Source organism: Cyrtonyx montezumae, unplaced genomic scaffold (genome assembly GCF_038088225.1).
Source record: "Cyrtonyx montezumae isolate F1298 unplaced genomic scaffold, pur_monq_1.0 scaffold_7, whole genome shotgun sequence".
Taxonomy (NCBI): Eukaryota; Metazoa; Chordata; class Aves; order Galliformes; family Odontophoridae; genus Cyrtonyx; species Cyrtonyx montezumae.
In genome coordinates this window covers 35,550,941-35,563,566 of record NW_027072078.1, presented here as the reverse complement: position 1 = coordinate 35,563,566, position 12,626 = coordinate 35,550,941, and the positions used below count along the sequence as shown (strand labels likewise).

Here is a 12,626-nt window from a genome sequence, read left to right as displayed (position 1 = left end):
AAACCCTCCAAAGGAGCCTCTGAATAACCAAGTTTCATCAGCCAAAACTCTGCTTTGTGATCACTAAGAACTTCACGTTTTTGTAGCACATTTCAATCAGGAAACCAGAAGCTGATAAAAACCTGATTACCACAACCAACTTCCCTTGGAAACAAAATATTAACAGAACTGGTGTAGAGCTGCATGTCCACCAGGGTCACTGCTGGCCTATGCCAACAATCCTCAGGGTTCAATGAACAGTCAAGACAATAAATCAGTATTCTCTACAGAAGAGATCACTACCAGCATCAAACCTCGTGGCTGCCTCAGTCTCAGCCTGTCTGCATACGCTTTGTCTGCCAACTGCCCTGCAACAGAGGAATCACTGAATTTGTCTAACACTAGTGTTTCAGTGTCAAAATTGCGAGGATGGCTGAACAGCAGGAAAGGTTGCCTGGATCGGCTGCAGAGTCTCCATCCTGGGAGATTATCAAAACGTGTCTGCACGTGGTCCCGTGCAGGAATGATTCTGTGATAACTTCTGTATAAACATCCACCACAAACTCTAAAGCTGTTTGAAGACTCTTTAACACAGGAGGCTGAAAATGTGATCTTAAAAGGCATAACTCCCTTGCTATTTTAGAGTAAGTATAATGCTCTGAGTTGAGACAAAAATAAGAAATGTTGACATAGGGAGTGTGCAGAAGATCAAAACCACTGCTGGGAGATTTTATTAGCTGCTTCATACAAGGCTTCTGCTCTTGATGCAGCAAAAGTACCACGACAACTCCGTGAAAACTAGTTTTCAAGGAGAGCACAAGTAACAAACTGTACCAATCTACATGTACATGCAGCACTACAGCTCTGCAAATGGAAATATCCAACACATAGAAACACAAGTTTCTATGAGCCGGCAGTGTGCCCAGGTGGCTAAGAAGGCCAACAGCATCCTGGCCTGTATTAGAAATAGTGTAGCCAGCAGGAGCAGGGAGGTGATCATCCCCCTGTACTCAGCTCTGGTACGGCCGCACCTCGAGTACTGTGTTCAGTTTTGGGCCCCTCACTACAAGAAGGACATTGAGGCCCTGGAGCGTGTTCAGAGAAGGGCAACAAAACTGGTGAGGGGCCTGGAGCACAAGTCTTATGAGGAGCGGCTGAGGGAGCTGGGATTGTTTAGTCTGGAGAAGAGGAGGCTCAGAGGAGACCTTATTGCACTCTACCACTTCCTGAAGGGGGGTTGTGGTGAGGAGGGGGTAGGCCTCTTCTCCCTGATAAGTAATGACAGGACAAGAGGGAATGGCCACAAGTTGCGCCAGGGAAGATTTAGATTAGACCTCAGGAAGCATTTCTTTTCTGAAAGAGTGGTCAGGCACTGGAATGGCCTGCCTAGGGAGGTGGGTGAGGCACCATCCCTAGCGCTGTTCAAGAAGCGTTTAGATGAGGTGCTAAAGGACTCAATTTAGTAGTTGGGTAGAGATAGTGATAGGAGGATGGTTGGACTAGATGATCTTATAGGTCCTTTCCAACCTTATGAACTTATGAACTTATGAACTTATGAACAAGTTATTACTGACAGTATTAATAACTTCTACTCTGGGAAAATTTCTGGTGGGGCACATTTTACCCTAACAAATGACAAAGAACAGTTAAGACTTTACAGATATGATCAGAAGGTAATAGCTGTCAGGAAAAAAGACATTAGCTGTACATATCAGGAAAACAATCCAGCACTTTCAAGAATAAAGTATCAGTATGTCTAAGAAACATGAGAAACAAGGACTACCAAACCCACCGTTTCTGATATTTTAAGGAACCATTTCCTTCTACGTTCCATTCCCATTCTACTTTTCAACAGAACTGAAGGGCAACCAGAGGACAGAACTCTCTTCTGCAATTACATATACAGCGCTTTATTTTGACTGTGCAACACTGACAGTTGCCTTTAAGGTATTTGTGCCTTTCAAAATGAAAACACTCACGTGCATGCATATGCATACACAGCTGATTCGATATAATGAGAAGGGAATCTAGGAGGACAGAAGGAGACAACAGACCCAGTCTTTGCAGTATGGATAAAGGTAACCACACACACACAGCAGGAGTTGAAGGAAAACCCATGGGAAGCAAAGCAGTTCCACTGGTGATCCTTCTGGGATAAGAACAGGCTTCCATCATGTAAAACGAATGCACCACAAAAGATCAACATTTAATTTTCTAGCTCTTGAGAAAGAGGTATGGACCTTTCAAAAAACAGGAGAAACAAGCCTGGAAGGGGAAGCAAATTTCTTACAGCCTAAGTAACTGGGCAGCAGTGAAGAAAGTGAGAAACAAAGCAAAATTAGAATAAAAGCTCAAAGGATCAAATGGACAAACTTTGTAAATTACGCTTGTACTTGTGTTTATTTACTCACTTTCTGGCAGTTAAATCTGAAATCTGGATTACTTTTTCTACACACAAAATATATTCCTCTGTAGTGGTAACAATTTTTTTTTAAAAAAATACCTCTATCCACTGATGCTGTAACTCCATCATAAAAGGCCACCAAGTTTGTCAGGCACGACTTCCCCTTGGTGAAGCCACGTTGGTTGCCAACAATCACCAATCATTCTGCAGGCCTTAGTAGGGCCTTCAGGAGGATCTGCTCCATGACCTTGCCAGGCACAAAGCTGAGACTGACTGGCCAGTAGCTTTTAACATTTTTAATTTTAACTAATGATTTAACTAGAGACTTTAATAAAAGTTATGCCTGCTTGCATAGCAACTTCACTTTTATTTTGAAGTAGCAATTTAATTGCCATTACCAAAGAAAATTCATGTCAGTAAACATAAGCACTGCTTATCATTCGAAGTGTTAACAGCAGAAGGAAAATAAGAATATCATACAAGCAATCACAACTCAGCAAAAGTTACGTGCCTTTGAAAACCATTTTATTTTTCAATAAGAATACTGACAACAATCAATTTCCTAATTATATATGAGCAAATGAAAAAAGAGGAATCAATTTCAAATTCACAATTTTCCTCCAACTTGTCTGGTATAAAATGTCAACATAGACACTTTATTACACATATTCAAAAAATAAGTAAATGTATGCCAGTATACAGCACAACGTAAAGCAGAAATAAAACTATGTCATAGTTAAGCCAAAGATGCTTCATGTGTAGATATCGGAACACAAGAAGAAGGAACAACAAAGGAAACTTGGCCTCAAAAGAGCAATGTAAAAACATCTGATCAACAGGAGAACTGAATAAAATTCAATAAACATTTCTTGATAACTGAACTTTTTTGTTACGCCAATTAAAAAAATCTGAAGACAATCACTAATCACTAAATGTTGGATGCATACCAGCATATAAGTACTTCCAGACCTTTATTTCATCGTACAGAAACCATAAACACTGATCCCATTCTTACTTCTCCAGATTTTCTGCTTTTGCAGCACCACAGTACTGTTCTAAACATCGGCTGTTTGTTGACTTAACACTTTCTGAGCACTATATGGAAGTCCAATGAAGACTTTAAAATGGAAAATACAAAAATCCCAACTACTTACCACATTAATTTCTACTAAAATCAATGAAGTTTTCATGCATACTACGTGCTACATTTGATGTTAAACTTCTGATGGGATTTTAGTGCAGAAGGAATGCTGTGAACTAAGCACAATACTTCCATTATTCATGTTCCTTCAGGCCTGATACTGGGTCAACAGAATGACAATGCTCATGTTACTGAAAGCCAACTGAAATAATGGAGCATGTTCTGCAGAAATGTAACATACAAGGTTTTCTCTTATTTTTAAGATGAAATCTATTGCAAGTATTTTACATCTAATGACCTTTTGCCTCATAGGAAAAATATACATTCCCACAAGGCAAGCAGTCACCAACTCAGGACAGCTAAAGCAAACAAACATAACCATTTAAGACACAATGTCTAAGACCCACAAGAAATACCAATACAAATCTCTCTGAACCATCCAGCCAGCCCTCAGTATTTCTATGGTAAGAACGAAGAGCACGCTGCCCTCATCTGCCCTCGCTCCTAGCAGCAGCTCGGGAATGAATGCTCTGGGTACACACTCCCCGGCAGCTTTACAGCTTTAAGCCTCCCCCCACGCACAGAGCGAGCACTCTGCACGTAACCACTCCTGTGGAGCAGAGGGCAGGTGCACCTAGCACGGCGAACATGAGTCATCCCCTGTAATGGATATTCATACCTGATTCTTTCTTGCTCCCTTTGCCACCCTCTCGGCTCTTCTTTAAAACTGCCTTTAACATTTTACGTGTTGCTCCTAAAGGATAACAGAAAGAAACGCAACGTCAGTATTGGCCACTCACACAAAGCCCAACAGAATACAAGGCAGATCAATTTAAAGAAAACAGGGAGGCAACCAGGCACTTTTTTCTTCTGTTTTTCTGTGCAACGTAGCTTGTTTAAGCAAAGTCCTAAAGCGGAAAGAATGTTTCAATACTTGAAACTAAGCAGTTAGAGTTCAACGCCTTCTTATAAGAAAAATAATAATTCAGCATTCTCCACATTCCACATGTAATTAAGGTTACAAGGCTAAACCTGTGTAAGTTACTGTAAGACACTCGGGCAAAAAGTAAAGCTCCAGCTCCTGTCCTGAGTTCATCAGCACAGCTGCAGGAGATGCAGAGCAGCCAGGCCTGCCAGGAGCACAGAGCAGACAGTGATGTGGGATGTGCTATCACACACCATTGGTTTTTACCTACGTACAACGCACTGCCGACCAACAAAGGAAGAGCCAAACAAGTTCTCCATTTACTGCAGTTCTCATCACTGCTGTACACAGAGGTACATGCCCACATACCCGTGCCTGCGAGCAGGTGCATCTCTCCCACTCCACACTCACATTTAACAGCCAACCCCGGGTGAGCAGCAGCTGCAGATTTCAGAGAATTATTATGTGTAAGGAAAATATGGCCAGGTTATAAAGAGGAAGAAGGTTCAGATGTTTCAGGTAACTAGCTTTGGTTACCAAGCATGGAAAACAGAACACGAGGAATTGTGGAGAGCAGTTCTTTCTCCAAAAGCTTTCAGGAGCATCTATACATTCTATTTCATCCTGCTGGAAAGTTGTTGAAAACTGTCTCCATTTAGCATAGGATGTGCAACAGGAAGAAGGAGAGAGAAAGTAATAAGGTGATGCTGAATGCTACAGAATACCATACAAAACGCTGAAGTCAACAGAAAATGCAAAAACTCTTATTAAGAGTCCGAAAAGTATGGATTCTTCAGAAAGTTCGTTCAATTAAATGAAATGAGGCAGAAAAGTCAGTACAGCCGAGTCCCTAAGCTCCTAGGAACAACCTGAAGCACGTATGACTAATACCAGCTGGAAAACCAGGAGGTTTCCACAGCCCACGTGGAAACCGATCCCTGGGTCAGGTCTAGCTGTGCACACAGATCTTTATTTTTCCTGTGGCAGGATAACATCTCCAACAAGCTGCACTGGCAGCTATGCTCCTCAGCATCGCAGGCTGTGGGCATGCTGGCAGCAAGCAGCCTTTGATGATCTATGCCTCGGACGAGGCACCTTCTGAGGACTAACATAAAGAAAAGAGACACTGCTAAAAGCAACTCTGCAGCAGGAGGAGGGCAAGTTCTGTCATACCCACACTTCCAGCAATAAAAAAAATGAAAAATTGCCCAAACACTCCCAAATTTGGACCATAATTTTTATTAAACATATAAGTGATGTGCTTGTAACACCAGTGACTCAGAACCAGCCATGTCCTATAGGCAAAGGCCGCGTGCCAGCTCTCACCACATCTGTCCAGCAGTACTGAGAAGGCTGAACTGAAAAACATGGTTAACAACAGCTCCCTGAGCAACAGCCCTAAGGTTGAACCATGAGGTCATCCTAAAGACAACATCGAGGTACACTCTTCCTTCCCTGTTTGTGTTACCCTGGAAAGCTAGACCTAGGGACAACCCGCCACATCACTTTTCTGGTTTTTTGTGTTTTTGTTTTATAAACAGAACCAGATTCACATTTGTGGACTAAAAAAATCCAAAAAACAAGAAGAACCTTTACATATATAAATTAGGAAATTAGAAATTGTACAATCCAAATTTGTTCCTTTGTGCTAATATCTTTCATTATGTAATTGCACCCTACCCATGCAACCACTGCAAATGATGCCTTCAAACAAAACAGAAACTTCAGTTACAAGCACACCATCAGGACCAGGAAAACCACATACTGCATCTACAGAGCAATCTGCTCAAAGTGCTGCAGTGCATGCTGACTGCACCAGGCCTCACATGGCTTCATCCAACTGAGAGAAGTACAGCACTGCCACAGGACAGCTGTGATGCATATGTCATTCCTCTCAGCCAAGCAGAGCATTGTTGATATTTTCTCTGACCAACAGCAGACTGACTCCAAATGATCTCTTTTCCACATTCCTGAATAATATTTTAGAAAGGATTTTTCTAATTTAATACAAAACACTTTAAATAAATAAGTGCATTTTTCTGGCTCATTTCAATTCTTTCCAGACACCTCACACCACGTGACTGCAGATGCCACTGCATGTGTGAGTCTGGAGCAGCACAGACCCCGTGGATAGCACTCACACACTGCTCACTCATTTGTTCCAGAAACCCCCACACACGTATATATATAACCTTAATATTACAGTTTGAATGTCATAAGCTCTTTGTAACCCATTTTTATGTGCATTGGACAGCCTTTTAAATTGAAAATGTTCTCAGTTCATTACAGTCGGTCAAAACTGATATTATGATACTCAAGGGTAGTGTGGCTTTTAACTTTGCAGGTGAGCACTGATAGGTACATTTAAAGCATTTAGCAGGAAGAGCAGTGTTCAATCACACAATTTAAGATTGAAAGAAAACGCAGATAGAAGAGTGGGAAGACTGGTTATATTTGCAGAAACATTCCCAATTTGGTGTTCCCACCTTCCACCTGGCTTTGAAACTTCAGCGTTTCCTCCACAGTCGTTCAGGGCTATATGCTGTTTGCACATTCTATGACTCTGAAAATGCATTCATTAATCTAGCAGAACAATGTGACATACACGAAGTATATTTAATGCTTACTGAATGTCAGCTACGTACCACAGTACACAACACACTACATTACCATTCGTTTAAGAAAAAATACAGAACATTACACGGCAGCAGTCTTTGAATGAATTTCTTTTTGCAATAGTCACTCTGTTCCCTGAGCAATACTTTCAAACAGAAATTTTATCACAGAAACAGAGCACGGTCTGGATGCAAGGGACCCCAACCCCCCCTCAGCCCCACCGCTGCCGTGTGCTGGCTGCCCCCAGCTCGGGCTGCCCCGGGCCCATCCACAGCATGGGGCACCTCCAGGGATGGGGCACCTCCAGGGATGGGGCACCTCCAGGGATGGGGCACCTCCAGGGATGGGGCACCTCCAGGGATGGGGCACCTCCAGGGATGGGGCACCTCCAGGGATGGGGCACCTCCAGGGATGGGGCACCTCCAGGGATGGGGCACCTCCAGGGATGGGGCACCTCCAGGGATGGGGCACCTCCAGGGATGGGGCACCTCCAGGGATGGGGCACCTCCAGGGATGGGGCACCTCCAGGGATGGGGCACCTCCAGGGATGGGGCACCTCCAGGGATGGGGCACCTCCAGGGATGGGGCACCTCCGCTCGGGCCCTCCCACCACAGCCTCAGTCCCCTCTGAATGAGGAATTTTCCTCCTCACAGCAGAACCACTCTCCCTTCTTTTAGTTTGAAACCGCTCCTCCTCGTCCTACCGCTATCGACCTGTGCACAGTACACGGTTTTCAAGCTCCCCTCCCGTACCGTAAGGCCGCACAGCGAGGTCTCCTCGGCGCCTTCTCCGGGCCGAACACGGCCGCCTCCCGTCCCCCCGCCGGCGCCGCAGCCCCGAGCGCCATGGCGGCCCCGCCCCGCTCCGCTCCCGCAGCCGCTTCCTCGCGTTGGGCTCCACGCGGCCGCAGCGCTCCAGCGGGGCCTCCCGAGGGGGCCAGGGCAGGGCAGGGCAGGGCAGGGGGAACGGACCCCCCGACGCAGTTGGGCCCTCTCGGCTGCCAGCTCGCGGTGCTGGCTCCCGGCAGCTTTCTGTTACCGCCCCTGCTTTACGTGTACCGAAGCCTACCAAGCTCCGGCAGTTGGTAGTTAAAGTGAGAGAATTAATGACTGTGGGTGTGTGCGTAAAGAAACACAACTACAACAGAAATGAACGGAGAGCAGGTTATGGACTAGCTACGTGATGAAAACAAACAAACAAAACAACAAAAAAAAAACAACAACAGTGCAAACTAGGAATACAACAATTTCTACTACATACGATAGGTTTCTACAGCCTTGCCCCCCCGCGAGGAAAGGGAGGCCCTCCACTTTTCTCCCATCCTACCTGACAACTGGAAAGAACGTTTTCAAGGCAGCTTACAGGAAAAACGCTGCCTAACATAAAATAGATGGTTCGACATTGTGCAACAGTACACCCATGCACCTCCTGGAATTGCAATACAGAACTCAGAATACAAACTTCACCACCTTATCCTGCAAAGCTGCAACATCTTAATTCTTGTTATATGCTAAAAAAGATAAAAATACCTTGAAAACTATTAAGCTCTAAATGCTCATACCCTAGCTTAATGGTTTACATCATTAAACTGGAAGAGAATGTTTAACCTGGCAGCACAGGCTGGCTAAATTAGACATAGGTACCAAAACATTCCCAGCTCACCTTGGCAAGCTCATGGCTTCTAAATTATGGCACAGAACACAGTTCATCTGTAGAATGAGTCAAGACGATGGAATTAACATTAACACAAGTGTTCCTGGTTCAACAGACAGACAGAACTGCTGGGTGCACAGGTGCTCCAGGATTTACAGCAGCACAATGCAGTCCACCTGCCCAGAAATTACTGTGTGCTGTCTGCGAGCTGCTCTGCAAAAATACATTATTTCTAATTTGTAGATGCCTGAATATAGTTCAGTGGGAGAGAAGTTCTGCTGCACAGCAGTTTGTTTGAAATAACTGTATGCCAATATTCTGTTTCTCTAAAGGACAATCAAAGTAGCTCTTAGTATTCCAGTTGAAGGACTACAAGATAGCTCTGATAACTCATTTCATCACCACATTAAACCCTCAGCAACAAAATGTCTCCCAGATTCTTCCATTTCTCCAACTAAAAAATAAGCAAAAATACCACTTATGCATCTTTCAACCCCTTCCTCCAACTGCTTCCATCGTTCCTATGCAGGACGTTACTGCTTCAGCTCCAATTTCTTTCAATTCTCACCTATCTGTAGTTATCTATCTCACCCATCTCATCAATTCCGATCTCCCAAAAGGATGACAGTTCCATATCTTTGTTCATCACATACCGTATATAATCTTTTCTCCTAAGGGAAATTTCACATGAAACTAAAGCTAGTTTTATATATTCCAACATAGTCTAACTGGCATTTAGAGTTCCTTGTGGCTTAAAATCTAACAAAAATTTCTTTGGGTTACTTTTGTTAAGAAACTACACAAATCAATTGCTCTACAAAGATTACTAGAGACCTCCCCTTTACTCTTACTGATAACATCCCCAAGACCACTTCAACACAGTTAACAGCTAGCTGAATCCAAGATGTACATTTATTGGAAAAATAGTTCCCTTTACGTCATCCACAAAGCTTGGTGAGCATAAACAAACTACTTAATGAAAGTCTAGTAGTTCTCCAATAAGGCTTAAAGGCTTTCATCATTGAGTTTGAGATGAATTATTTTTAGTGAGCTTTTATAAGGAGTCATCAGGTGGATTTAATAACATAAGCCACGAGTAATTGCAGAAAAGACACACCTTGTAAACCCAAGACCTTAATTTTAATAGGTAACAAGCCATGAGAAGCACATAACTTGGATGCCCAAACTGACATTATTCAAAATGCAGCGCTCATCATTTCATTTTCTATTTCACAGTTCCAATGTTTTGTTTTTAATAGAAACCTGCAAAGAACTTTCAAGAAGTGTGCTCTGTATACCACACTTTTCCAACAAGAAAAACAAGAAATCTAGGTCAGAAGAGCACTCTGCAAAAAAACAACCAACCAACTCAAACACTTACGCTTAAAGCCTTGACTTTGCCCTGACACACAGCTGAAAAGAGCTCCCATTAAGAAGAAAGCTGGCAGTTTAACAGGTGATACTTGACCAGTAAGATGATCACTAAGAAAAAGTGTGTAAATTAATGCAAAAACATTTCAGCTGTAAGAAGCATCAGGCTTACAGGCTCTCATCCTGATTGGGGAGGGACTTCAACCAGAAGATTCCTGGAGCGCACTGAGGATAACCTCATTAAAGGGGTTAAGACTGGAGATGCTCTGGGCTGTAACAAACGTGCCCTCTTTGAGTTCATGATCTCTAGCAATCTGGGCCCTATGAAGAGTGGAGCCAGGACCCTGAACTTCAGGAAAGCAAACTTCTGGCTGTATAAGGAATCACTGGATGAGATCCTTCGGGCAGGAAAGGAGCAGAGCTGGCAACTCTATAAGGAGTTTTCTGACAGCACAAGAGCTCTACCTCCCTGCACGAGAAAACAAGCAGAGGAGGCTGGAAACCAGCATGGCTGAGCAAGGACCTGCAGGTCAAACCGAGGGATGAGAAGGACACGTACAGGCAGTAGAAATAGGAATGTGTGATATGAAAGAATACAGATATGCCATCCAGACATGCAGAGATGGGATCAGGAAAGCCAAGGAGCAGATGGAACTGAACTTGTCAAGGGATGTGAAAAATAGCAAGAGGGGATTCTACAGGTACATCAGTCAGAAGAGAAAGCCCAACGAGAGCGTGGCCTCTCTGATAAATGAGAAGGGAAACCTCCCTACAATAGACAAGGAGAAAGCTGAGGTTCTCAATGAGTTCTTCACCTCAGTCCTTTCTGGCAGTCAGGGTTCCCACATCTCTCACATACCTGAACCTCTACGCAGGGACTGGGGAAGCAAAATCCCTCACACTGTAAGCAAAGTGTATGCCAGAGTATGCCTGATGAGACTGAATGCATACAAGTCTATGGGGCCAGACAACAGGCATCCCAGGGTCCTTAAGGAAAAGGCTGATACCATATTTGCTGTCAGGCAAAATCCCTGGTGAGTGGAAAATGGGAACATCGCTCTCATTTTTAAGAAAGGGAGGAAAGAAGAGCCAGGTGAGCCTCCTGTGCCTCGGAAGGTCATGGAACAGATCCTCCTGGGAGTTATTAAGCAGTATGAGAGATAAGGAGATGATCAGAGACATCCAGATGAGGAAGCAAGGAAAATCTCTTCACTATCACGTTAGCTATTACAACGTGCATTTGCAGCACCATTTTCCCATCAGTCTGGTTTTAGATTTTAATTCCCAGATTTCATAGACACACCTCTCCCATCCTGCAGTAACTCTTTTCTGCTAGCCTCTTTTATCCTACTGCTGATTATTTTGGCTGGTGTCCCCACAGAACGTGCCACAGGGGATAATACTGTCTCTCTTTGCTTGACTGCTGTCCAAAAATTCTCAGTCAGGTGTCAGGTACTGCAGAAATTCCCAGTTACCAGCTTAGTAAAGAAACCATCTGGCACTAAAGCAGATGAAGAGTACTAACAAGTACGAAATATTAACTCCCAGTGTTGTAAGCACCTGAATGATTCAGCAGTGATGTGGATGAACATCTGGATGACTCATTTGTCTTGGGGATAATGCACTTCCAAAAGAGGAGACACGAAATCCTTAAGATTCACAGCTGTGTTTCACACACAAAAGAAGTCTGACCACAGAGTAGCTGTAGATAAGTTTATTTTTCCCTTTCTTTTCCCACACTGTCAAGTCCCTCCACAGAAAATATCAGGACTGTAACGATGTGCATCTTTCTACAGAATCTCCTCTTTCTTCAGCCGTGACTGAAGCCATGCTGCTACTCATCCTTACAGGATTTATCAAATGCATCCTGGCTGTCTAGCCTTTCTGATCCTTACCTCCCAGTTCTTGTTATTTGCAAGACAAATGACATTTCACTGTGTTCATCTCATTTAGACTAATTCCACTGTCACCAGGGCTCTTTCCTTCCTTACATCCTATCTTTACATTTCACATGAGTATATTACCCTCTCTAACATTCCACTGCCTTTTATTTCTAACTTTAATGAGTTATCTTTCCTCCAACCTTACAAGACATGGATCAGCGTACACAGATCATGCACCAAAATAAGTTTCTGCTTCAGGGACAGAAGGTGTGTGCATGGAGAAAACAAGATAATGAAGGATGGAGAAGACTCCCTGCTGTTTGCCTTCAGCAATAAAACTTGCTTCAAGAAAATTTAGAGATAAAACAAAAAATTTGGCCTTCCCCTAAGCAGAAAGCCAGTATTTGAAGAGGTATTCCAGATAGAAATAAGGTCATAAGGTTAATAAGTCTTGACGAAACACCAGTACAAGAATCCCAGCCAGCAGTCCCAGCAGCTAGCAAATGTCACAGTCAGTTTGCACTAGGACAGGAATCAGCAAATAAATGAAATAAATGTAATCACAGATTTATTTATTTTTTCTTCCTGTGGTCATAATAGCCACTTTCATCCCATCTTTCTCCATCCTGCTATGTCAAACACGGAAAATGCAA

The 12,626-nt window shown here is 43.4% G+C and overlaps 1 protein-coding gene across 5 annotated transcripts in view; it reads right to left on the bottom strand.

Annotated features, from left to right (window-relative positions):
- The window catches only part of TANC1 (tetratricopeptide repeat, ankyrin repeat and coiled-coil containing 1), a 67,627-nt gene that overhangs the window by 43,769 nt on the left and 11,232 nt on the right, over positions 1-12,626 (bottom strand). For 3 of the 5 annotated variants that reach the window (XM_065750829.1, XM_065750831.1, XM_065750830.1), the window contains exons 1-2: positions 4,717-5,204; positions 4,204-4,278 (exon numbers count right to left, since the gene is read on the bottom strand). In XM_065750829.1, the coding sequence (XP_065606901.1) occupies positions 4,204-4,278; positions 4,717-4,840 (199 nt within the window). In that variant the 5' untranslated portion in view covers positions 4,841-5,204. Of the gene's footprint in view, positions 1-4,203; positions 4,279-4,716; positions 5,205-12,626 lie in introns of those variants that run through there. The other 2 variants (XM_065750832.1, XM_065750833.1) reach the window with 2 other exon arrangements.